The sequence below is a fragment of the Nesoenas mayeri genome (assembly GCF_963082525.1).
Source record: "Nesoenas mayeri genome assembly, chromosome: 16".
Classification (NCBI taxonomy): domain Eukaryota; kingdom Metazoa; phylum Chordata; class Aves; order Columbiformes; family Columbidae; genus Nesoenas; species Nesoenas mayeri.
In genome coordinates, this window is record NC_137562.1 from 9,458,933 (window position 1) to 9,486,106 (window position 27,174).

Here is a 27,174-nt window from a genome sequence, read left to right on the forward strand (position 1 = left end):
GGTGGCGGCCCGGGGAGGGTGGCGGTGGCGGGGCCGGGGGCGGCGGGGGCTCCGCCCGCGCTCCCCGCCGCTGCTCCGCGCCCGGCGCAGGAGAAGCCGCAGGAACCGGCTGCAATCTGCTCCGGCAGCACCGCCCCGGCCGCCACCGCCCGCCCCCTTAACCCTCTGCCTCCCCCTCCGGCAGTAGGCTCTCGCACTGCCCCCAGCCCGAAAAACCCAGGTTTGCCATCCTCCAACCAAGACAAAAACAGGGAAAAATCAGGATCTGGCATCATCCCCCAAAAGGAAGGCTTCAGTATCCGCCCTAAGCAGGCTCTGGCATCGCTTCCTAAAATCAAGGTCTGGCATCTTCCCCTTGTCCCCAAGTCAGGTACAGCTTTTCCTTCCAAAACCAGGCTCTGGCTCTTTAGGACCCAAGGGAATTGCAGGAAGATGTGCCAGTGGAGGTTTAGGTTGGACATTAGGAAAACATTCTTCACCCAGAAGGTGCTGGACACTGGAACAGGCTCCGCATGGAGCTGTCATGGCCCCAAGCCTGACAGTGTTCAAGAAGAGACTGGACAACATCCTCAGACATACGGTGTAAACTGTGGGGTTGTCCTGTGCAGGGACAGGAGCTGGACTCAATGATCCTTGTGGGTAGCTCCCAACTCAGGACTCATTCTATGATTCTATTCCACCTCCCCCCAACTCCCAAACCACCACAGTGGGCTCCTTCTGCGATGGCCCCACAGGAAGGGCAGGGTGACAGCCTGCACAGGGATGCCCATCCCCAACATGCTCCCACATGCAGTGGGTGCAGACAGTGCCACAAGTTCACAGGAAGGACTCAAGTTTGTACCCATCTCCACATGCCTCCAGATCGGCTTAACCTCACCACAAATCCCCTTGTACAAAGCCATTCCCTTTGCCATTCTTTCCCAAGGTCCAAACTGCCCTCTTAAGGCTTGGAAGCCCAAATTCAGCTTAACATCATGCACTGAAACTCCACCATGATGTTGCCACCAAGGTGGACAGAGATCAAGCTCCCAGCATAGGAAATCCACCTCCAGATGTGCTGACCCAAATCAGCTCATTAACATGCCCTATTGGGTATGGTCCAGCATTACTATTTTGTAATTAAACAATGCTTCAGGACAAGGGGTTTTGTATGTAAATAAAGTTGCAATCTCAAATCAGCTGCCTCTTTCATAATAAAGTACCTTGTCACAAGGGGGTTATTAGGAAAGCAGTAAAATGGTTGCCCAGGGTTCCATGGGGTGCAGGAACCAGACATGGCTCTGTTTCAGTTCCCGCTCTTATGAGGGGCAGCAATTGGAAAACCCATCCTGCCACTCTGTATTATTAATAGGCTTTTCCCGAGTTTCCTGTTTAAGATAGAAAAATCAACATGAGCTTTGGGAGATGATCTCCCAAATCCTGGCCTTTTGTTCCTTTCCTTATGCCTCAGGAGAATCCCAGCAACAACTAATGGACAAGAGGAGCATTGAGACTAAAACTGCTGCCGCTTACTCTCCAAATCCTACTATGTATGTCAGAAGAAGAGCCAGCATGGAACAGCCCTACATTTTTAAGAACAGCAAGTTTCCTGTGACCCATATTCTCTCCAATGCATGGCTGAAAGAGAAGCCATCTCTGCAAAGCAGGCAGAAAACTAAAGCTGGGTTAAATAACAGAAAAACAGATCTGCAAGTATGTCAGTGAATAAATTACTCAATTCAGTGAGGGGCCATTCTATTCATTATTTGTGAACACTTTTAAGATCATTAGTGTTCTCTAATAGGGCAGCCAATTACAAATGTGCCTGGCACTAATATACAAAGTGCATTATTATAGATCCAGCAATGCAGTCCAAAAGCAGGAAATATCCCCCTGCACAAAAAGGCCAACAACAAACAGAGGAAGCAATTTTCAATTAACAAATTCAAGATTACTAATAGTCTGTGAGCCCTCAAGAAGAATCTAAATTCATCACACTCCTCTTTGCCTAATTAGTTGGTCATTTGCAGTGTCACGCTGCAGCACAGCTTTGGGTATGGTGTATCTCCCAGACCATGAAAAACCAGGAGGAGGTCAAGGGCAGGGATGGGGTTTCATCCTCCCCAAGCCACAGATGGGCTGAGGAAAGACATGATGCAATTGTAAAAGCTGTCCCAGCTTGTTGCTTCACTTGGGAAGTAATAAAGTTGCAATGTCCTACCACAGAGTCTGCAGGAGGTGATTTCAAAGATGAAGTGGTTTGTTTTGCTGCTCCTGCTGGGGGCAGAAGAAGAGGCACAGCCACCAGCACTGTGCAAATTGATGAGGTATATAAAAGCAGTAGTGGGAAGGTGCTTTTATCTGATCCAAGGACATTATGTCTCCACAAACATACAGAATTACTGAGTCAGTTCTTTGCTTTCAACACTACTGATGGCTTTAAAATACAAATACCATGGCAGATCACTTAGACCCTGAAGGTAAGATGAAATCTATCAAGCCATGTTAAGATACAGAAAGTCCATGCTCTATCCCTTGGCAATTTTTGAGATGTAGTAAGAAAAGACTGGTGTGAAAAATGTAGAATGACTCCAGGGATATATTAATATTTCTGTTTGAAACACTGAACCAGAGCTTTTTCTCCATGAACTGTGCTGCCCATGGCCTGGGGTTTGGCACTCCCAGCTTTCTTCCAGAGCTGTTTTCAAGACCTAAAGCAGATGTCTCCCTTGTACAGGAGGATACACCATCTGAGCAAAACCAACCTGCCAACAGTGAAGGCATGAACAGCTCGGTCTTTCTGCACCCAGTGTCTACCCATCCGTCCTCTGCTTCAGCTGCCCCTCACAACCCCATCCTCCCATCGGAGCAGCAAACAGCCCCCAGGAACCCACATTTATTCATTAGGTACCTGTCTTCACTTCTCAGCTAACAGGAACCCGTCCTGTCACGTGCCAAACCATTTTTGGTTTTGAAACCAGGAGACCTAACCCAAGAGAGTTTGGTTCATACAAGTAATCCAGCCTGGATGGTGATGCTTCTCCAGCATTAAGATTTGAGCCTATGGGGGAAAATACTGTAAAAAAGAAATTATTGTGCATAAACAGAAATCCGCACATTACCAGAGGAGAGCAAGGATATGAGATATGTGCTTCTGGCTAGAACATAAGGCAATACTGAGTAAAGGTTTCATCATTTGGGGCAGGGAGATTTGGGCACAGCTGCAGTAAATGTGCAGGGCAGTGAGGGCAGCATTTGGATGAGTGCATGGTAAATTAAAGAGAGCTTGCTTATCACCACTGTTATTAGAGCCATAAGAAAATGAGGCTTTGCTGGGAATCAGAAATTGGCTAAATAAGCTTCAGTTAGACTGAAGACCCATGCCTGGTTTATAGGACCAAGGGATTAAATGCTCATTATCAATCCAGAGTCACTAAGTACACAGGGTTAATGGCAGGTGTGGTAGCATCCTCCCACTGATCTCAAAATCAGTGGGAAGGACCCAAGAGTAAAAAGATTTCAAATCAGGCATTGGGCAAAGAGTAAAGGCCTTTCTGGCACTCACTTTCAAACATAGTGTCACCACTGACTTTTTTTTTTTACCAGTCTAAAATGAAGACACATCAGATGGTTTTCCAGTTTCGATCAAACCTGACAGCCTCGAGGCTAATTAAATTTGTGTCAATTTCCAGGAAAATAAGAAACCTAGAGAGAGGCAGAGGCATCCTAATGCTTCCTCCTTCCCCCTCCGAGGGCAATCCTGAAGGGTGATCTCATCTTTATCAGACACCAGAACAGGACACCCCTCCTCCCAGCCACTAAAGTGCTTCAATCAGAATTTGCATCTAACACACTGATAAAAAGCCAGACTTCCTTCCTCCTGGCACTGACAGAGCTACTTATTTTGTGTTATGTATTTACCAGATGCAAAATTTCTGTGCCATCACCCATCTTTCTGTCCTGTTCTTAGACAGCACCTACCTCATTGGAGGCTGCTCCAGCAAAACCCAGGACAAGGCATGCTATGTGAGATTGGCTTGAGCTGCCACTGGAAGCATCTGAATACATGAACAGAAATGCCCACAAGTTGCACTGAAGTAACCAGGAAGGGAGGTGCATGCTCTGCTTTCTCAAACAGAAAGATTACATTTCTCCTTTCTAAGGGTGATTAAAATTGCTGAGGTCTAAATATTCATTTTGGCTTTGTAGGTCTAGCTGTAAAGAAAACCAGTTACCAGAAGGAATAGCTACTTGACTGGGCACATAGAAGGAAAAGCAATGACAAAAGGCAAAGTCAAGGTGAATTCTGTTGAATTAAACTGGGTTACCCTTGACAGCATCCATAAAGCCAATAACAAGCCTCTTGGTCACACGTGGACCAGCGTCCACCCCATTTCCCCTGGCTCCTCATGGCCGCCTTGCTTCTGCCCTGCTTCTCCAGGTGAATTCCCCATCAACCAGGTCTCCTTCCCCATCTCTGCTTCCTTCTTTGTCCTCCAGCTCTAGCTCTTGCCCTTTGAGATCACACACAATTCCCATTCTTCATTTATATTGTTACCTTGAAGGTATTTTTAGCCTTTGACCATGTTGCCATGTGCCAAAGCCACACAACTCAAATTGCTGCCACCTCCATGCTCTTAGATATCATTCCCCAAGACAAGGTTGCTTCAGGACCTCCCTAAGCTCCTTGGGGAAGAGCCCCAGCAGTCAGCAACCTCCTCCAGTTTCCCCAAACCAGTGCTTTGCTCTTCACAACATACAGCTTTATAGTAATAAAACTAACCTGGTTTTGCACAGGAGCTCTTCCAGCCTTGCCAGGTTTCAGGAGCTTGGGATCCAGCTCAGGGTTGTCTCTGTTCCTAGTAAAGGACCTCCCAGGACTGAAACTGCAGCCCCACTGGGACCCAGTCCCACAAAGCCCATTAGGTGCTTTGTTCCCGTTGAAGCACCTGCCACCCACCAACTTCAAAGCTGAATTAAAACCCACATGAATATTTAGGGACTGGAGGCTGGCATCAAAAAGAAAAAACTCAGACTGAAAGAGGTAACAACTCCAACACATCTCATCTGAGAAATAAGCAGGAGCACACTGCATTGCTGGGCTTTTTTCTACCAAAAGAGAAAGGAGGTGAGGCCAATTAAAATAAATAGGCTCCAAATGGTCCCAGGTGTTCTGAGTTAGGAGGGGAAGAACCTTCCAGATTTGGGCTCCAGCCCACCTGGGGAGGGTGCAGTGTGTGGGGAGCAGGATGGGAGATGCTGTTTTAGGGGCTGGGGATTCCTGCTCTGTTGGGCTGTCACAGCACTTTTCTTCTGAAATGTCAACATGTGCAGGTTTGGCAAACAAGACCACCAAACCCAATCACTAAAGCACTGAAAAGGTTTAAAGCTAATTATTTTATCATTTCATTACTGAAAGAGACTAAACACAAAACAAGCAAAAAAACCTCACAAACAAAAAAACGCCTATTCCAAATATAAAAATCTGCTTTCCATTTTTTTTTTCCTTTTCAAAAAAGATGGAAGATTAGTTTTTGGTTTTAATTAGGAGTGTTGCTTTTGACACATCTTGCGGGTTAAAAAATGCAAGTATTCTGTTGGGAAATTGCCAGGCAGACCTGGCTGTCCCCATGGTCCTGTCTCTGTCACAGCACACAATGTGACATACACAAAGAAAAAACTCTTGAAGTAACTAAACTCATAGTTTCTCCACACCATGGGCTTTGCTGCAGGCCTGCTTCAGTCTTTCAGCATGGACACGTGCAAAATGAGAGAACATGAAGGGACAAGGGTTTATGATTCATTTATCTTCAACCTGAGGTCCTAAGGAAAGCTGGTGTGTGTGCATCTGCCTCTCACTTCCTTCCTTTAATAACTGCAGAGCTTATGGGCAAATTTTATCTCAGTTCCTTAGAGGTAGGGGGAGGACAATTCAGATTGCTACAAGTGAAAATATGTCATAAGAGGGAGGACAAAACCCCTGAAATCTCCGCACTGAGGGAGATAGTGATGCATGCACACAACCATATGGGACATCAGAGATCCCACCTATGACTTTTCAAAACACAAATCCATGGGAAACTGGATCTCCTCGTGGTTCTGCTGCTCATGAAACTGCTTTTTTTATGGGCTGCTTTGGCCTCTGCCAAACATCCCGGTGCCCAGGTACTCAACAAGGCAGGCAGGACCAAGCTGGAGGTGAAGGCTCCTCCAGGCAAAGCTGATGCTGCGTCTGCAGGACGACAATTCCTCATTTCCAGCCTTATTTTCATGCAGCCCTTGTTTTGTTCTTGCAATTTTGTCGTGTGCGCAGAGGTCCAAAGGATGTTCCTGTCCTTTGGGTATCCGGACGCTCTGGCCGTGCCTGCAAAACGTCTCCTTCAGCATCTCCGTGTACTCTCCTGCGTGCGCAGAGAGCAGGCAGAGTTGGGGGGGCAGTTTGAGGAATGAGCTGTGTTGGGAGCCTGACAGCGAGCTGTCTGCTGCAACGGCTCAGCTGCCAGGGCCACCCTGCAAGAGGGATGTCACCTCCACCCCTCCCTGTCCCCCTTCTCCTGCGTATTTCCTGTGGTCCCCATGGAGATCTATGGCCAGAGACGTCTTAGAATCAGAGATTCATAGAATCATTTTGGTTGGAAGAGACACTCAAAATTATCAAGTCCAACTGTTCCTCCACCCCTGGCACTACCCCATGTCCCTGAGAACCTCACCTCCATGTCTGTTCAACCCCTCCAGGGATGGTGACTCCACCACTGCCCTGGACAGCCTGTTCCAATGCCCGACAGCCTTTTCCAAGAAGAAATTGTTCCCATGATCCAACCTCAGCCTCTCCTGGCGCAACCTGAGGCTGTTCCTTTTTGCCCCTGTGTCCCCTCAGCTCCTGTTCTCCAGGCTGAACCTCCCAAGTCCCTCAGCCACTCCCATCACACTTTTGCTCCAGCCCCTCCACCAGCTTCCTCAGCTGGCACCAAACGTATTGAGCTGCTGCCACCCGCTTCCCTCGCAGCAATTGCTCTAATGGGAACCGCTCAGAGCATCCAAGATGCTGGTGCAGCTCCATTAATCACAGCCGCCTGCTGCCTGGCACGAGCTGCCCTCACTCATCACCACGGTCCTTCAGGTTGGTGCTGGAGGAGAATTCCTCGCTGTGTCCTTGGAGCTGGCACACATCGGAAAGGATCTTCCCATTGCGCTGATGTGTGAGCAGAGGCTGGCACAGGCTCCACATCCCCCTGTATTCCCACTCCACACCAAAACACTGACTCAGAAACCTGCAGCCTTTGCTGAGGAGCTGCTGTCAGACCCGTCATGTCCCCAAATAAATTATATTTGCGGGTCATCCTCCCCTCTTTCCCCTTCTTGCAGCCCCATCCCAAAGACTGGCTGCTTCCAGACTCGTCACTCCTAAGTGCTGGGTGGGCAGGCACTTGCTGCAGCTGGCCAGGATTGTGAAAAAGCATTTAGCAGATATAAGGAATGAAAATAGTGCCAGATAAGGTGTGATTAGAAATCATTCAGACCAGGCAAAACCAGGCCATCCTAAATGTGCAGGCAGCCTGACACATGAAAGGAATGTTTGTGAACAGAGCTGAAATGAACTATTTGAGGATGCTGCAGTATCTGTACGTAGCTGTGGCTAAATGATACCCGAGCACTTGGAGACAGGAGGGGGTGTCTGTCCGGGATCTCAGCCCTGGGCTGTGCTACAGCTTGGGTTTCTGCCTCAGATCAGCAATATTTCTGCATGGGATGAAGGCAGAGGCCAAGAGGAGGATGGGGCATGATGCATTGCCCCAGCTAGAGCCACTGCTTTGTGCTACCCGGGATGAAAACACACCTCACGTTCACACTGAAAATGTGGATCTCCAATGGGAGGATGCAGAGGGAGGTGGTTAAATGAAATGAGTAAAAATCTCCCAGGTTTAGTCCTTGACAGGTTATAAAATGCCAGACAGAGCATAGCTTTGCAGGGTGAAACACGCTGCGAAACTGCTCAAGGAAAAGATGAGTGGCTGCGGTTGGGACATAGGCCCCCGGCAAAGATGTTGGTCAGTGATGAACTCACTCTCTGAGGTCACATAATCATGGATTTCACACTGTATCTGCATCATTCCCACCTCTACTATAGGTGATTCAGCACCTCCATCAGCAGCAAGTGACAGCAGGACCCACCGGGGTGATGTCCTCTGGTGGTGCTGGTGTTCAGGGGGCTGGAGTGCATTTAGGCTCCATGTCAGCTGTGACACCGGCTCCCAAGGTAGCAGAAACACGATGGAAGGTCAGGAGATCTCCTCTTGCTCTTCTCCTATAGCTGGGTGTATTTTCAAATGCTATTGAGATGCTCCAGATGTCATCATGGCTTTTGAGTCAAGAAGAGACAGGCAGGACCTCACTGCCTGCATGGGGTTAAGGTTCAGCAAACACACTGGGAGACTAGTGACAGATTAAGGGAGCAATGGGAAAGGAGCTGCCTTAACTGCCTTTCTCCTGCATCCAAGCTGCCACGCCATGCTCCGTAGGGACGTGCCTGGGCAGACGAGGGGTTGCGGCTGATGCTTTAACTCGCCTCCAAGTGCAGAAGGGCTCAAATTAACCCAGCTCAGCATCTGCAGTCTGGATTCTACTTGCAGTTTTGCAAAAGCCTTATAAATTTTTTAGAGCAGCCCAAAGTGCCTGCTGAGTTGGCCAATCGGCTCCGATGGATTAAGGAAACTTATTTTAAATTATTAACAGCACACAGCCGGGCACGAGGCCCGTGGGGTGGAGGTGGGAAAGGAGAAGTTACTAGTTCCTCAGTGGGTGCCACTAGTGCAGCCAGCACCTGGCTGGGAAGGATGGTCGCATCCATGGGGTCTTCTCTTCTCCATCAGGAAACCCCAACGAGGCACCAGGGCTATGGTGTTCATGGGGTGTGATTGCATCTTGGAGATGATGTCCCTTTTGGAAACTGGATGCTGGTCCACATCCAGCCCCCCCTGCACCTCCCTCTCCTTCTCTTGTCTTCCAGACCCTTTGGTTTCTCAAACACCCTCTTGAAGAGCTGATCAGCTGCTCTAGAGAAGAATCATCCTGGCTGTTCTTTGACTTTCCTTACACCTCTAGTAATTTTCCCCCCATGAGCTTTAAATTTCAGGTAATATAATCACATTTCCAAACTCTGGTCTCCAAAGAAACACTAATAAGCATTTTGCAGCTGCTGAGGCTGTACCCTTCGCTTTGCCATGGACGTGCTGCCTGCCATGGCCAGGCTTTGTGGAGGTGGGACACGGGGCTGGATTTCTTCTCCTTGGCAGCTGCGCCAGAAGGACTTCGTCCCTCTTTCCACGAGATGGCATCGCTGAGACTGCTATGGAGGGGAAACATCACTGCGGTATCTGCAGGGAGGACAGTGATGAAAAATGCCTAAAAAGACCAAAAGTTACTAGGGAAAAAAATGCCTTTCAGTTCTTGGTTGTGAGGTCTCAGCACCCCTGGCCATGGTGGGGAGGGATCAGAGGAGAAGTCAGGGATTTAAAATGCATCCCACCAGCACAGCCCTATATATCACCTGCCACGGGCCACACCACACCCACCTGCTTTCCCAGGGTGTTGATGAGTCTCAAATCGACTCGAGTTGGCTGCAAGGTTTGCCAAAAGCCATCTGTGACCCAGTTGAGGGTGATCTTGGGTTGGTTATATTTATGGTAGAAACCCAAAATGGGTCACCTACCCCAAACCAAGCATCGTTCCCAGAGCCCTGCAGGGTCAGACCAGGGTTTGCACATGGCAGGTCATAGACCCAATCCCAAAACTCAGATTCATGCTGAGTCTTCAAACCCAAGATTTGGGTGTAGGAATGTCATGGCTTCATTTGGTTTTGATTTGAGATCCCCAGAAATTCAGCATGTTTGGTTTTCCTTTTTTTTTTGAACCTCATGCTTTGAAGTGGGTCTAAATTAGACCATTTCTGTTTATTCTGGCTCTCTACAGAGCCTGATACGAACCTCCTAAAATGGGGGATGCTGCAGCTGCAGACATCTCACTTCAGGGCCTGTCTCTTCTTTTGGACCCTGCAGGTTAACCGAGGTACCAATCATACTGAAATCAGGCTGAAAATTTGAACCTGCTTCGAGCCGTGAGCAAGTTTGAGTTAAATCCTCTGGGTTTTATGTTTTTCCTTTTCTGCAGCTACACTGTTAATTACTGCACCACTTGTGTATCACTCCCAGAGCATCTTTCACAGCTCCCCTGGCATATTTCTATGGAAACATAGCTGTGGCTTTGTCAAATTTGTTTTTGCTTTTAAAATAGGTATAGAGGACCAGGTGCAGACTTGGCATCTGCTCTTCTCTGTGTCTCACCTGACCCCAAGGTTGTCCCAACTCCTGCTGTGCCAGGGACTGGCTTCCTGTGGGGACCAGAAAGCTGGAGGTTCCTGAGCAGTTTGGGAGGGACGTTCCCACAAGAATTCCTGTTCCTGTTACTTTTAGGGATGGGAGAAAAACATACAGATGATGATGTTCTCCTGCCCTGCTTGGAAATACCCAGGACAAGGCACAAGTGTACCATGCTGACTCAAGGACAACCTGCCTCTGGAGCTGGGAAATGCAGGAGGTGCTGGAAGATGAGATTAAACCAGCAGTGGGAAAAGAGCCTTCTCCTGCAGTCCCACTGTGCCTGGAGGGATTCCCAGGTCTCTTTCCAATTTGTGGCAAGCCAAGGACACAGCACTTCACAAAGCCCAAATGCTGCAAAGACCTTGGCCATGAAATTGGTTTCTCTGATGATGCTGGGAGTGTGGTGAGGGGCAAGGAGCCTCGGTGGCTTGTGCGCACCGTTTTGGGAACATGGTTTGGTGAGCTGATACATGTCCATCTGCTGTCATCTGGGACATGGGATGGAGACAGTGTTGGGGGAGCAGGTGACAGGGGCTTCATGCCATACTCTCTGTAATTCAGCTTGGTGTCAGCTCCTTGAGGCTCTGCCTGGGGCACTCAGTGCTGTGGAGTGTCACATGTTAATTAGGATCATTAAGGGCTCCTGCAACACAAACAGTAATGATGCTTGTTCCTCTGGAGCTCTCCTGGGAAAAACCTCCCATGACGCTGAGCCTGTGCATGGCATCTGCTCCCAACGCTGTGGCATCTTCTAAAATCTGAGCCAGGAGCACAGACAAGCTCAGGGTGCCCCAGCAGGCTGCTAACCCCACCTTTGAAGAGGAATCATCCCTTGGAAATGTCCGCAGAAGCATGTCACACATCATCCCTCCACCTCCCTGCCTCACCGTACCAACTCCCACTCATCCCCATTCTTGGTCTTCCCACCCGCTCCCCCTCCAAGCACCCGGCTCTTGGATTTTGGTCAGTCTTAAACACTCAAAACCCTCTGGATTGGGGCAGCTGATGCTGGGTGGGGTGGGGAGAGGTACAGACCTTGCCCCAGGCTGCAAGGTGAGCCAAGACACCATCTTGGGTGAAGACCATGAGTTTGGGGGCTTCTTAGGAGTCCTGAGTCATGTCTGGGCTCCAGCACATGGCTTCAGTTGGGGAGAAACGTTCCTGTCACGTTGTTTGTAAAGGGTTCAGGGACCCACCACATGTGAGGCAAAGCAAGGTGAAGAGAGAAGGCAGCTTTGGATGCTTCTCCCAAAACGATGGGGTATTATAAAGAACACAAGCAATGCTGCCAGCCCTTGCAGGAGGCATGGGGAATGCTATTTTCTCTCTTCAAATGGCATAAATTTAGAGATTTAACTTAATCTTATGTTGTATGGAAAAAGAATATATTAACGGCCCTGATAGTTGATATTAGAAGGTTGAGCAGGTTAAAGACAGTATCAAAACCCAGGCTGCTGTAAGAGCAGCCCCTGGCTGGGGGAATCAGACTGGACATCTGCATCAGTCAAGGGGCAAGAGCTGGGCACTGAGTGACACCCTGAATACAGATGCCAAACTCTCCTCATTCCTCCAAAGCCTCCAAATTTCCATCCCAGCCTCATCTGTGCCTGTCTCCGCCATCTGTTCTAAGTGGAACTACAGGAAGCCCATCAAAACCAGCCCTTCTCAATGACAGACACACACACAAAGCTCCGCACCTTTTGGGTTGGTTGGTTTAGTTTGTTTTTTGGGGTATTTTGTTTGTTTGTTATTTTTTTTTTTCCACTGTGGATGTTGTACCAGTTTTATTGGTAAAATTAACATGAAGCCTCACAAACGCTGGAACATGCTTTTCCTTTTAAAGAATTTCCACTGGACCTTAATGGTGAGCATCCAGTCGTTGACATATAAACTCTTACAAGCTGATGTGCACACATGCGCCCGGGGGAGACGGTGGCAGCGTCCTGGTGTCAGGGATGGTTTCTGCGCGATGCACTGGGAGTCCACGATTCATTTGCCAGCCTTCTGGGCCTTCTGGGCAGACTTGGTGACTTTACCAGCCCCACCGCTTTTCTTCTCCACATTCTTGATGACGCCCACGGCCACAGTCTGCCGCATGTCACGGACAGCGAAGCGGCCTGAGGGGTGGAGAGAGGGGGGATGTGAGCGAAACGCAGCCACTTGGTCCCCGCTAAGGCTGAGATCTTCTGGGTGGGTGATGGTGGGATCTACACCCACCCCTCATGGTGCCATTTGTCACCCCTGCCCTTGGAACAGGTTCCTGCAGGAATGAACCCTGAGCCTTCAACCCTTGCTCTGGCTGCCAAGCTAGCCCTGATGCTCCTCTGTTTAAATGACTATTTGTTAAGCTTAAATCACATCTGCTCTGCAAGCTCCTGGTGTTGCTAAAGCTTCCAGACGTGTAACACCATCCATGGAAAGCATGGCATTTCCCTGCTTTACAAGGTGACCTCTACTGAGCAAACTTCCTTCTTCTCCTGATCAGCTCTGTTTCAGGGCAGAGATGGGGATGCTGAGAAATGTTTCTGCATCCAGAAACTATCAGGGTTTAGTAACCTGGAAGGAAAGATCTTCTTGATCCCAGAGGGAAAATCCAGCCCTGCCTTTGGGAACAGCCCCCCAGCTCAGCAGAGAACCTGTCCCACCCCACCAGCCCTGACACAGTTCACGCGTCAGATTTTGCAACCTCAACATGTTTGGGAGCAACAAAAGGTGCTCAGCTCCCTTTCCAGTTTAACTGGGAGAGGCTCAGCACATCTGATGTGAGTTCTACACCTACAGAGTCTCTATGCTCCTCTTTGGGAGACCACAAAAGAGCCATTCCCTTACCGAGGGGTGGGTACTGGGAGAAGCTCTCCACACACATCGGCTTGCCAGGGATCATCTCCACGATGGCCGCATCGCCTGATTTCAGGGACTTGGGGTTGTCCTCCAGCTTCTTGCCGGACCGTCGGTCAATCTTCTCCTTCAGCTCAGCGAACTTGCAGGCAATGTGTGCGGTGTGGCAGTCGATGACAGGCGAGTAGCCAGCACTGATCTGGCCAGGGTGGTTCAGGATGATCACCTGGCGAACAGAGTGGTGTCAGGGCAGGGCTGGGAGCCAGAGGATGGTGACAAACCATGCGCAGTGGCACCAGCAGCTTTGCTCACCTGAGATGTGAACTGCGCTGCTTCCTGCGGTGGGTCCGACTTGCTGTCCCCGCAGACGTTCCCGCGGCGGATGTCCTTGACGGAGACATTCTTCACGTTGAAGCCAACGTTGTCCCCAGGCAGAGCCTCGCTCAGGGCCTCATGGTGCATCTCCACGGACTTCACCTCGGTGGTGATGTTCACAGGTGCAAAGGTGACCACCATGCCGGGCCGCAGGATGCCAGTCTCCACCCGGCCCACAGGGACTGTGCCAATCCCTGTGGAAACAAGGACAGACCAGAGCAAAATGTAACCTGTAGCAAGAACCTGGCTGCAGCAAAAGCAAAATATCTCCAGTGGTCTGTACCAAAGGCCATGCCTACTTCTTTCCCCCCCAAAAAAATACAGCTTTTAGCTGCAAGATCAACATTAAGGTCTTAAAAAATACCATGAGTCCACCCACAGGAGTAATGTCATAATCAGAAGGCCCTGAGCAATCCATGTGCCCTGAAAGCTCTTCCTTTGTAGGAGCTGTGGCATCTCCTGCATGGGCACTGGGCACATCATAGTGTGTGTAGAACATGCTCCACATCCCTGATGGACACACCAGCACCATGGGATAAGGCCCAGCTCTGCCAGCAAATGAGGGCAGCTAATTAAATGAAGGGAAGGTTTTACACCCCCTGTCATCAGGAGACTTTGGCAAAACTCACCTTTGGAGTGAGGTGAATAACCACTAAGAGAAACAACCTTGAAAAGAGGTTGGGGAGGTTGGCTAGACCTGTCTGCTCCTCTGCCTCCCCGCTTCCCACAGTGTCTCTGCTCTCTAAGGACTGGCCTAATGCTAAAACCATATCTGCCTTTCCACCAGCTGAGCTAGGGGAGGACACAGACCTGCTCGCTGTCTTTCATCTCCATTGCAAACAGAAGACTGCATTCAAAATCCTGCTATAATAAAACCCATGTTCAATCCCTGCCTGATGTCTACAGCACACGTGTCCTTGGGAAATCGTGGAAAAGGGCTGGAAATGGCTGCACCTGCCGGATCCGGCAGCCGGGGAGTCAGCAGGGCTGCCCGCTGCTGCCAGCAGGTTAGAGAGCTCAGGGGTATTTATAGCTCAGAAAAGTGTCCCCATCATAGAGAGGACAGGAGATGCGCCAGTCGAAACATTCCCTACATGGCTGGTGCTGCGGCCCAGCTTCGCAGATGGAGGTGCTGGTGATGGACACCAACATTTGGGAAGCATGAGCAGACTGTGGCCAAGCTGGCACATGCCAGCCTCACGGGTGGCTCTTTCCGCTAGCCTTGTCCCTCATCGGTGCCACGTTTTTGCTGCCTCCAACTTGTTCTGCTGGCTGTGACCTCTGGGACACCCGAATCTGCAGCCGTTTTGGCATCACCAGTTCCTTGGGAAGAGCTCACAAATCTGCTGCTCCTCTGCAGTCCTCAGGCACCTTTGGGTATGTCAATGGAATCTTTGCCCTGAAGCTAACACTTCTCCCCAACGTTATCTCACGATTTCACTGTTCAATCTCTTCAGTTCCCCAATGCCTGGAAATGTCATTTCCAAATCCCCAGAGAATGAAGGCTCTGGTTAAAGCAGCAGGAGGAGGGACAGTGGCAAGGTTTTTGCTCACCTCCAATCTTGTAGACGTCCTGGAGGGGCAGGCGCAGGGGTTTATCTGTGGGGCGGGTCGGGGGCAGGATGGTGTCCAGGGCCTCCAAGAGGGACACCCCGCTGGCATTGCCTTCCTTGCGCTCCACCTTCCAGCCTTTGAACCAAGGCATCTGGAAAGAGAGCAGCAACAGCATGCACTGAGTGTGCCCGACCTCAGCATCCCAAGGTGATCCCCCAGAGATGTCCCACCATGACAATCTTCATGGAGCTGGTCCAGCCATGTCTTGGCTTTACCTCAGGAATGAGGAGCTCTTTCTACTTCACCATCCCTACATGCTTATCTGCACCCCCTTGCTCAATCTCCCCCCTCTGTCCTAGAAACATGGAAAACATTCATTAACAGGAGAAAAAGAATGGAAGTGGTTAAAATCAGCAAACTCACAGCCCCCTTTTCCAACACCAACTCACAGGTGCTGCACCAGCTGCCGGGACCTTGCCCTCCAGCAAAGGTTTCTCCAGCACAGGAACCACAAGGTCTCCAGCTAAGTCCCAGCTACAAAGCACCCAACTTTCACTCCTGGGAACTGAGCTTCTTCGAGGTAAGCCCCAGCCAGACCCTTCTCCCTGCTCCCTCCTGCTATCACCCCTCCAGCGTTTGGTTTTTAAACCCTGGCTTGGGAGGATGGTGGAAACCTGGCGCTTGCACTAGGGCTGCTGAGGGGCAGGATCATTTTTCACAGATGCTCTATGCTCTCTGCTCCTGCCCCCTTGAAGCTAAAATTGGTGAAAAAAGAGGCAGAGAGGTAGGGAAATGTGCTCAGCAGAGGCCAGGGTTTGATGCAAGGAATCACAGTGCTTTCTCAGGGTGATGCTGCACATCTGGAAGCTGTAGGGCTTGCTAATGAGAAAAATTCAGTCCTGGGTTTGAAACAACCCTGATACAACAGAGATCAGAGTCTGCAAGATCACTCCCCTTTCACACAGAGAGGTTTAGACAATATTTTCCCACTCATCTGTAAAATGCCCCAGCTCCATCGCACATGCTATGGATGTGGCTTTTCCCCTAGATTCCAACACCAGAGGCACGGTGCATCAGGCATGGGGCTGGGGGTGAAACAGGACCCCCAAAGTGTCCCCAGTTTCACACCATCCCTGGAGGACATGGCTGTGCCAAGGCTGGTTTCCCATACCACAGTCTGCTCCACTTTTGGGAAGGAGGTGGGAAGAGCTGGGTCCATCTGTGGAATTCAGCCTGCATTGAACACATCCCCATCAGCATCCTTGGAGGGTCATGTCTGACACCAACTGCCCTCCTTGGTGACAGTGGCAGGAGAAGCCTGGGGACACTTTTGCGGAGGGATCCTTCCAGATCACGCAGCCAGTGCCAGCGCCGGGCTAACAGCTCATCGAAATGATAAATCCATCCAGACAGTGATGGAGCCACATGTGATGCACATGGTGACTCAGACCTTCATGTCCCCACAGCTCCCATCCCCCTGCCCTTGTACAATTTGGAGACTGAAGACATGGCAACCTCTGCCCTGTGCCACCTGGCACTCAGAGCTGTCCTTTTTCCTTTTGATGCTTTATCCAGAAAACTTCTGGCATTCCAGGAATCAGATAAAGATGCACTTTGACACCTTTTGGGAGCAAATCCACTCTGCGAAACCTCAGTGTGCCCCCAGGTTGAGAAGCATCCACAAACCATGGGTTTTGCTGCCTCCTAAGGCCACCCAAGTAAAACACCTCTTATGTATTCCCCAAATCTGTTTCCCAAAGAGCAATTTCTCTTCCATCACTCCTATGGCAAAAGCAGGATCCGAACAAAGCCTGCAGCCAGACAGGCTAAACTGCAGGCTCAAGCCCCCCTAAATAACAACTGAGCTCCAATGCTTTTGCACCCCATGTGCATATTACAGACGAGTCGCTTTTCTCTGATTTTACTCAGTCCCTGAGCATCCCAACACATCCACCCCACACCCCCCAACACTGGGGCTGCAGCCCTGGGCCACCACGTCCCATTGCACCACAGAATGGGCGTGTTTGTGTTGCTGCATCGCACGGAGTGAAAAATCTCCCAAAACACATTGAGTGGCCCAATTCTGCCAGCTGCAGCAACAGAAAACTGACTTCATGTAAAAGCCCATTTGCCAAAGCCTCTCAAATGTCAAATTTTGATGCAAGCATAGTTCAGCCATAATTTTTTGCACTTGGCCTCAGGCTGCTATAGAACAGGGACATGGGCTGGAGTTTTCCATGCAGATCTGGCTCCAGCCCAACATCCCATCTCACCTCCCTTGCCCAGAGGTGACAGGAGCTGCTAGGACGTCATGGCTCTAATCCCCACTTTCTGATAAGTCCCTTGACAGACAGACAAGTCACTTGACTGCCTTGTGCTTCAGTGAAATGCTGCCAGAAACTGCGAGTGAAAAAAATCAGAGCTTTTTCAGGTGAGGAATGAGAGGAGAGAGATCTACACTAGCTTGCTGCTCCAGCTTTCCTAGATAGGGTGCAAGACGGGAAAGAGAAGCCTGTCCCAAGCCGGTGTGCTGGCAAAGGCAGGAAGGCAACCTCCTGGGGATCACAGTATGGGGAGGACCCTGCACCCTCTCCAGCAAAGCTCATGCTGATCCAGACCACTGGCCAGGTTTTCTTTCCAGTTCCCCACCTCAGGCAGCTCCTGGGGACCCACCCTGGAGGCAGCTGCCTCCTTACAGCAGAGCAGTGAGTTATTTCGGCTCCTGCCTTCTCTCGGGCAGCCCATCACATTGAAAACATTCTCTGAGACCCATCCAGAGGAAGGGGGCCAGCAAACCCCATCCTGCTCAGTGCCTCCCCTCCACAACCTATTAATAGGAGAATTGTTCAGGATCATCTTCCCAGCCCAGCAGCTGCTGACATTTGGAGTCTGTCTGATCTGAGGCCCCCAGGAACCATGCGGTTGGGTTTGGCTTGGCCGCAGTTGACCTTTACCCCAGGTCTGCTCTGCAGGGGACAGGAATCTCCCATGCACCCCAAAAATTCCTTCCTTCCAAGACAGCCCCTTTCCCGTGCAAGCCTGTGAGCTGCGTTTCATACACTGCAGTGCTCCTCAAGCTCAGGCTTGTGATCCCTGAACTCCCTCGATTGCTGCTGTACTCACATGTTGCCTCCCTCATCATAGACCCCTGACCTGTAATCCACAGGTGAAGTCCTAAACCACCCTTAAAAGTCAAATTTCCCATAACTGTTATTGGCAGCTTGTCTGCCAAGAAGTCCTTGCCCTTCTTCAAGCTTTTCTTTCTCCCCTGCTGTCATATGAAATAATGGCAAGGACTCACTCAGAGCATCCTTTCTCTGTATCTCCACCATCCCCAACACCAAGAGGCATTGTAAACATCAACTGGACAAGAAGCAGCTCCAAACGGATGTTCTAGGAAACCATGGTTTTGGCATGGGAAACCTGGTACCTCCTCAAAAAAAGGCTACCTCAAGAAGTGAGGTCCAGTGGAGCTGGACGTGTCGCCACCACAGCAGCATATGGCACCAGTGGGGAAGAGGGCCTGATACCCAACACACAGGAGCCCAGCTGCATGGTGGGAATCAATCCAAGCCTGTAACCAGATTGTGCTATTTCCCTCAGAAAACAATGCGCTAAAACCACACATTACATCCTGCTGAGAGTGACGATTGCTGCGAGTGGCTCTAATGCCACCATGGGACTGACGATGTGAAACCTTCAAATCACATCCCAGAAGCAAAGCCATGCAGATCATCTGGAGATGCTTGTGCTTAGCTGCTGGGGTGTCTGGCCACAGTACAGCAACCAGCATGCCCACAAACAGTGGCCCATTCATCCTGGCTAGGCGCAATCAGAGCTACGTGACAAACACATCGAAGCTGGCAACATGGGCCATTACACACGACGGGTGCATGAAATGTGCCCATGGCCTTCAGAGCATGGAGATCAGCTTCAGCTTGGATGGGAATAATCAAGATGTGGGGAAAAGTCTAACACAACACACACTTACATTGGGAGAGGGCTCCAGCATGTTGTCCCCGTGCCAGCCCGAGATGGGCACGAAGGGAACTGTGGCTGGGTTGTAGCCGATCTTCTTGATGTAGGCGCTGACCTCCTTGACGATCTCATCGTAGCGTTTCTCACTGTAGGGGGGCTCTGTGGAATCCATCTTGTTTATGCCCACGATGAGCTGCTTGACCCCCAGGGTGTAAGCCAGCAGGGCGTGCTCGCGGGTCTGCCCGTTCTTGGAGATGCCGGCTTCAAATTCACCAACGCCGGCAGCAACGATCAGGACGGCACAGTCAGCCTGGGAGGAGAGAGGTAATGAACTGCTGCTGTCCCCAGAGAGCTCTGTTCCTGGTGACACCCCTGGGAACTTTGAGTCAGTCCCAGATGAACACTACTCCAAATAAGCCTGGCTTGAACAGATTTCCTGCCAGCTGCTACCCTTAGCCCTGCTGATCTACCTCAAAACTCACCTAACTCTGTTATTTCAGACTTGCCAGCTGTGCAAAGGTTCTGCGACGCAGGCTGGAAACCAGGATAGGTCCCTCCACGTAGCATGACTCTAACTAGGACCTCACCTTGATCATCCGGGGCTGCACAGCCAAAGCCTTATCTAAAACCCTATTGCAGTCTTGCAAATAACCACCTTGAATGGGAGGCTCCAGACATGCAAACTGTGTTCCTTGGTTCACTTCTGTACTCAGAGCCCCCAGCAGAAGCTGAACGGGTTTGATGGAAAGCCATGTCCAGCCCAGCTGGCATCACAACATGAATCTCGCTGGGCACCCAGAGAGTCTCATCCAGCACCCATCAACCACAGGGTGATGCAGGAATGTCCTGTACAGTTGTGAGGGGAAACTGCCCTATCCTAGAAGGGTAGACCATGGAGTATGCAATGTGATGTGGTTTATTGGACAAACAGAGCTGGTTTGAGAAAAGGGAAGGAGACTCATGGAGTCTAAGGGATTGTTGGAAGTTTCTTGTATACCTCAGCTGGTTGAGGATAAAATTATATGGGAGACAGCCTCATACAAAGGCCTGTAGGTCATAGCATCCACCTCCCAGAGAGGCCAGATTCATCCCCACCTCCTCCAAGCAGGGAGAATGGGATGGAGAAATCACCTCTATGTGCCCAAGGAGGCCCTTTCTCCCAGATGCCCAGGGAGATGCAGGACCATGGTGTGCTGGGTCCCCTGGTGTTACCCAGCCTCTTGCACTGACCCTGCTTAATGCCACTTGATGTCTTCTGTCTCAGCCACCCACCTCCAAAAGGACTCCAAGAGCACCTACATGACCCTGGGCTCACTGGGAAGCCTCAGCCTCCCACCTCCAGCAGCCCCTGCCATCATTCCTCACCTGGGAGGTCCCAGTGATCATGTTCTTGATGAAGTCCCTGTGGCCAGGTGCATCAATGATGGTGATGTAGTACTTGGTGGTCTCAAACTTCCACAGCGAGATGTCAATAGTGATGCCACGCTCACGCTCGGCCTTCAGCTTGTCCAGCACCCAGGCATATTTGAAGGATCCTTTCCCCATCTGACCAACACAAAGGAAAGAACTGGTGAGAAATCCAAGCCCATGGCACTGGTGCTGGCAACCCACTCTCCAGGGGTTGCCATCCAAGCTCACCTAGGGTCACATTGCAAACAATGAAGGGAAAATTCTCTAAATCCAACAGCAATGATCTATTTACTGATAAATATAGATGAAGGGAGATATTGTTCTCAACACATTCCTCAGTTGGATGGCAGAGAAGCTGGAAGTGACATTCAGATAGGCAAGAGCTGGAGCCAGTGACCCATGAGGTCTACTCCATGAAATGCCATGGTCCTGCACAGGTGCTGGGAAATCACGGTGCTACAGAACTCTACATCAATGGTGGAAAGCTTCTTAGTGTTGCATTTTAACCTATTAACCAAATCGGTGAGACAGCTGGTTAGTAGGAAAGGTCATTGCTGCATGAGTGACCTCACAAGTGACAGGGGTGTAGGAGGAGATGGGTTAAAAGAAAATGAAATGCGAGATGGTTGCTATGAGCAGAATAGAAATGTGATTGATTTTTGCCACAGAGTGTGTGAATTCACACAAAAAGCTCCTGTGAGCCGCAGCCAGACCAACTGTTGTTGCCAAATGGCCAAAATCTCAGCCAACATCATAATGCACAAAACCGTTCTGGGTGACATCAGCTACAGTAAATCTGTCCTGTGATAAAGCACGTTCCTTGGTAAAAGTGTGATGCCACTTGTGAACCCCTGTCTCCTTTGGATCAGTGTCCTTTGATGTCCTGGCACTGGGACAGCTGGATTTCACCCCCCAGTATGGTGGTGGTGAGCCCAGTCTGGGCTGGGATCCTGCCAACGTGCAGACATGGCAGGAGAAGACCACCCCTTGGTGACCATGCTGTGTCCATTGATCAGTCAAAGCAAAGGGTTAATGTGCATTGATCATCAGCTCTTGGCCTCAGATGCAAGGGGCATTTTTTAAGATGGGAAATGGAATTCAGGTCATTTGTGGATGATTTAATGGGCTCTAACTGCTGTGCAAGGACATAGCTGCGATATCTCACTCCCATCCATCCTCATGTTCTCTGCAACCACAGCTTCTTTTGGAGCATCAATGCATAAAATTCATTATGGCCCATTATAAATCACTTCTCCAGAGGGAAGCACTACCTGATTGCAGGCAGCCAATGCTTCAGTGATGCTCCTCACCAAGAAGGTGAAGGCAGCATCACATCTGAACCTGTCCTGCCCCAGGGCTGCTCTGCCCCAGGCTCGCCTTGCTCCAGCTCAAGGAATTAACAGTGTCGGCCCATTTACGTAACCACTGAGGGCTGCGATGACTTTGCAGCTTGCTCTGGAGGATTATGGGCAAAATCCCAAAGGCAGGGGCTGCTCCCCACTCCTGGGAGGGGACACCCAGTCTCAGGGGTGATGCTCCATCCCCATGGGGCAGCTGGGAGCTCTCGCACCTCCAGGAAGGGCAGTGGGGGGGGGTGTAAAAATCCAGAATCAAATCTCTGCTGCTGAGCATCCTCCTGGCATCGGGCTTAGTGAGGAGGCAAACAGCTGGGAGCTTAACCCTTTCCAGCATGGAAATGGGGGACAAGGGCGGGGCATCATTTGCTGGAGCTGGTGGAGATACACCAAGGAACGGTGGTGCATTTTGGGCAAGGCATTAGTAATGGGTAATTTTCAGGCAGGAGTCAATCAGCAAATAGCACAGCTTTTCACTCAGCAGCCTGTTCCTTTATTTTTGGATGGAGAAACTGAGGCACAGAGCAGACCCTGGATCTCCTGCAAGGGCTGAGTGGGAATCAGCACCTTATCACGGGCACCCGCATCCCCACACACACAAAACCCAGTCATTTTGTGTGGAAACCCCCCCAACATACGTAGCTTGAAGACAAATGAGATCCTTTATTTAGCAAACAGTTTCCCTCCTTTCATGGGGTGTATTCAGTTACCCAGAGCTGTTGTTGAAAAAAACAGGGTATTATCGAGCTTTGCACAATACCTTCCCTGTTCAGTGTCAGGAACAGCCTGATTTTCCTTCATCAAACCCCAGCGGAGGGACAGCTTTCTATTTGGAGACCACAAACAATGATATTTTTTTTTAAATAGAACAACTCTTCTTTAGGAGATACTGTTACCTTTGCCCTCAAGTAAAAAAAATATATATATATATATATAATTAAAAAAAAAAATCCTTGCCCTTTTCTCTTAAAAATAAAATATCAGACCCTGGTGTTTGTTTTGGGGGGTTTTTTTGTTGGTTTTTTGGGTGCACACAGGCCTCCATTTCCTGCGAATGCCACCTAATGGAAGAAAAGCCTTCCCCAGCCCTGCACCAGAAAATGGAGTCTGGAAGCTCAGTCAATAGGCTATTAATAGCAGCTCCCAGTCCCCGAGTATTCCGGCAAGTCAGTGAAAGTGTCTGTTCAATTAAAACAGCCGCAATCACATCTACAATAACCTAATCATACCATCTCCGATCTGTAGGTAAATTGGGGAAATGCACGCAGGGATATCAGCGATCATTTTAAAGCAGGGGGGAAAGAGATCGTTTTGTACGAGGGAAAGAACCCTTCGTGTAAGGGCTGGAAAAAAGGGCTGACAGTGAGGCAGGAAAATGAGTGGTTTAGCTTGGATGCTATTGGCATATTCAAAGGGTTAAGACAGACAGACAGCAAAATGTCTAATTGAGAGTGGCAGCTCTATAAACCCTTTTATTTTGCATTGAAATGTGGGATGTTGTCCAGGGGGGAAAAACAATAAATAAATAAATTGAGGGATATCTGCATTAACGATTCCTGTAACGATGACGACAAGCCATCTTCTGAGAGCAGATCTGCCCTATCAATAACACAGTCAGGCTTTTCCTGGCTCACCCACCTCTCTAGAATTTACCATCGTTAATTTCTGAGAGCTTCCAGTTCACATTTTTCTCCCCAAGACTATTTATCCTCTTTAATCTCTCTATTTGCCACATTATAGGTATTGGGTGGTGAGGGAGAGCCTGCTAAATGTGTGCACTATTAAATTGCTCCAAATACCATCATTATAAGCGTTAAACAAAAGATTTTAACTTAAATGTTCATGTTTCATGCCAGCTTTTCTGTATTAAAGGCTACCAATCAAGCTCCATGCCAGACCATATGCTTCAGGAAAAAAAAAGGAATAGGGTTTTTAAACCAAATGAATCAAACGAGTGGTCCAGCTGATGCTTGTCCCCAGCAGGCACTGGAAATAGATGTTTCGGAGTGAAAATCAGAGAGTCCTGTATCAACCACTGAGGGATTATCAGGTTTTCCTCCTCATGCCCAATATTTAGAGGGAATTTCATGCCCTGAGGCACCACAGTTTGTGGCTCTTGCAGAACCCTAAGCTTATCTTGCAGACCTCACTGTGCCCCTGCTCTCATTAAAAGCCCTCGGCAGGGAGCCCCCCAGCTCCGGAGAACAGGGTGGTGAGTGCCCAAACAGCCGATTATCCCAGATCAGAGGAGTTGGGAAGATTCGGAGGGGAAAAAAAGAGATGGAGACAGAGGGAGAAAGAGAAGGAACGAGAAGGACAGCACCAGGAAAAGGGGAATATTGCCCGTGGGGCATCAACGTGGAGCATCCCTGTGGGTGGGAGTGTGGGGCAGGGGGCACGGCGGGGGAATGGTCTCCTCACCTCGGCAGCCTCCTTCTCAAATTTCTCAATGGTCCTTTTGTCAATGCCCCCGCATTTGTAGATGAGGTGCCCGGTAGTGGTGGATTTCCCAGAGTCCACATGCCCGATGACGACGATGTTGATGTGCGTCTTCTCCTTCCCCATGCTGGTGGGCTACGCGGGGCTGGCGGTGCTGGGGAGGGCTGTGGGAACGCGGCTGCGTTTTTGGGGAGGCTGTGAGGTGGGGAGAAAGAGGCAGGAGGGTCAAAAGAGCCCCCGTGACAGCACCCTCCCAGCCCATCAGTGATGCTTCCCCTTCCCTCGCCCCACCTTCCTGCTGGACCACGAGCCCCATCGCAGCTGGGGGTGCCTGGCCTGGGCTGGCAGCTCTGCCAGATGGGCTGGAGCCAGCTCGCCCCCGGAGGAGACCAGCCGGGCTATTTCTGGCTGCCACGTACAGCCTCCAAGTTGCAGCGAGATGCCACGTTTTCCAGCATCTCACCCTCCTGGAGACCCCCAGTTCCCAGAGCTACGTCATCGCTGCCTCAAAGGTGCCCTTCCTCCCCGGAAAAATCCTTTCTCCAGCTCAGGAATGCTCCTGCCACCTTCTCGCTCTTTCCAAAACTGAGGGCATCTTCCTCCATCTTGTGGGTGCCCTGGGAGGAGCTGTGGGTGCCCATCCCTGCATGCTGCCCTCCCAAGCCACATAGAGTTTGGGTGACAACATGGTGTCCGCAAAACAGGACGGACAAAAATAGCTCTCGCCCGCTCCCCCCGAGCAGGGCTGCAAATAGCGGGGCTGCCGAGAGCTGGGCAGCGCGGGCTGAGCCTGCAGTGGGGGGGTTTATTATATTTTGGTGTCATGAATCTGGATGAAACGGGGGGAGGAAGCAAAAAGCGCAAATCGATAGATCCGGGGAGCTGTTCTGGCATCTCCCAGCGTTACCATGGTTCTGCTACACAAACCCTGCACAATTAGGAGCTTTAATTTGACGTATAATAAAATCCAATTTTGCGAATCTGCCCATAAAACTAAACGAGGTCAGGAGGAGTTTGCTGCTCTAATAGCGATCCGGTCATGCGGGCAATAATATCCCCATGAAAAGCCTCCCTGGGCAGCAGAGTCCCAGCTGCCTCGTCCCTCCCTGTCCTTGAACATGAATTTGGACATTTTGCAGCTCCGCTGAGATGCCCAAACGCCAGGAGCAGGTCCCTCTGCCCCGGGGGGCACCCCCAGCACCCAGGGTGGGAGATACAGGGGCACCTGGGAGAACGGGGATTTATTTTATTGATTTTTTCTCTCTTTAAGGAGCTAAATGCTGGGGGTGGGGGAAGCAGCGGGTTCTTTCCCACCTGCAGAGGCACCTGCGGGATGAAGGAATGGCCCAGCCCCATCCTCTCCCTCCCTACCCGGGGGTACCCCCCACCCCATACAGCACAAGGTGGGGTTCACCCAATCGCCGCACCCCCTGGGGAAGGACCCCTCTTTCCCCCCCGTCCAAAGCCCGGTTCCCCCCCGCATCCCGCCCAGAGGGGTCCTGGAGCTCTTACCGGAGCAGCGGTCGGGGCGGCAGAGGCTGCCAGCTTGGGCTCCGGCGGCTTTATCTCCCCGGGAGGGGCCCACCTATTGACGGCGACAGCGCAATGCAGCGACCCCCCCGCACTACGGCAATGCGGTACCGGGCGGGGGAGGAGGAGGCGCGCCGGGGGGAGGAGGAGGAGGAGGGAGGAGGGAGAAGAAGGGGGGGGGAGGAGGGAGACGGAGCTGGGAGGGAGGGAAGGTGGAGGGATGGGAGAAACGAAAGGGTGGGAGATGGAGGGATGGGGAAGGATGGGAGATAAAGGGATGGCAGGAAGATGGAGGAATGGGAGAAATGGAGGGATGGGAGAAATGGAGGGGTGGGGGAGAGATGGAGGGGTGGAAGGTGGGGGGATGGCAAGATGGGTGGATGGACGGCAGAGGTCAGAGGGAGACAGTAAGATAGAAGACAGAGGGTTGGGAGGAAGGTGGAAAGATAAAAGGTGGAATCATAGAATCATTTTGGTTGGAAGAGCCCCTCAAGATCGTCAAGTTCAAACATTAACCCAACACTGTCACTAACCCATGTCCCTGAGAATCTCATCTCCGTGTCTGTTCAACCCCTCCAGGGATGGTGACTCCAGCACTGCCCTGGGCAGCCTGTTCCAATGCCCGACAGCCTTTCCCAGGAAGAAATTGTTCCCAAGATCCAACCTCAACCTCCCCTGGCGCAACTTGAGGCCATTTCCTCTCGTCCTATCACTTGTTCCTTGGGAGACGGAGAGATAGGAGAGACAAGAAAGATGTAGGGATGGAAGATGAAGGCATGAGTTGAAGATGGAGGGATGGGGGAGATGGAGAGATTGGACACAGAGAGATGGTAGGAGGAAGGAATTATAGAGGAAGATGGAAGGAAGGGCTTTTTGGAATTGAGGAGAAATTCTGGATATCCTGGTCCAGGGGAAGTGAGAGAGATGGAGGTCAAGTGGGGCTTGGAGCCCCACGTGTCCTCCTTGGCAGCCTGTGGGTGAAGGGACAGGGCTGGCATGGGACAGGGGCCCAGGGCCACCAAGTGGGGCCAGTGGTGCAGAAGGGCTTTTGTGTCCCACACATGGGGACAAGAGGGGTCCCTGCAAGGCACACATGGGGCAAACCCACATTTCTGCCTTGGTGGAAATGCTTTAGCCCAGGAACAAAGGGCAAAGTGAGGGACATAGGGAGAAAAACAGGTTTCTGCACCTGCAACATGTGTATTGCTTGCTCAAGTATCTGTGGTTTATTATCATAATTTCATTTAACAGGAGATGGGGTTCAGGTCCTAGGAGGACAAGGAAACCATAAGTAATCTCCTTTGGTAAGACCATGAATGTTCCTTTGCTTAAAAAAGTAA

General features: G+C 50.6%; 1 protein-coding gene across 1 annotated transcript; it reads right to left on the minus strand.

The window, feature by feature from the left end:
- Positions 1-12,081: 12,081 nt before the first annotated feature.
- Positions 12,082-24,430, minus strand: EEF1A2 (eukaryotic translation elongation factor 1 alpha 2; the record flags this gene model as incomplete). The annotated part of the gene is made up of 7 exons (XM_080354839.1): positions 12,082-12,472; positions 13,185-13,419; positions 13,506-13,762; positions 15,123-15,273; positions 19,114-19,410; positions 20,466-20,645; positions 24,287-24,430. 7 exons carry the CDS (start codon positions 24,428-24,430, stop codon positions 12,345-12,347), a joined length of 1,392 nt encoding a protein of 463 aa, XP_080210965.1. The 3' UTR covers positions 12,082-12,344.
- Between the last annotated feature and the right edge of the window lie 2,744 nt (positions 24,431-27,174).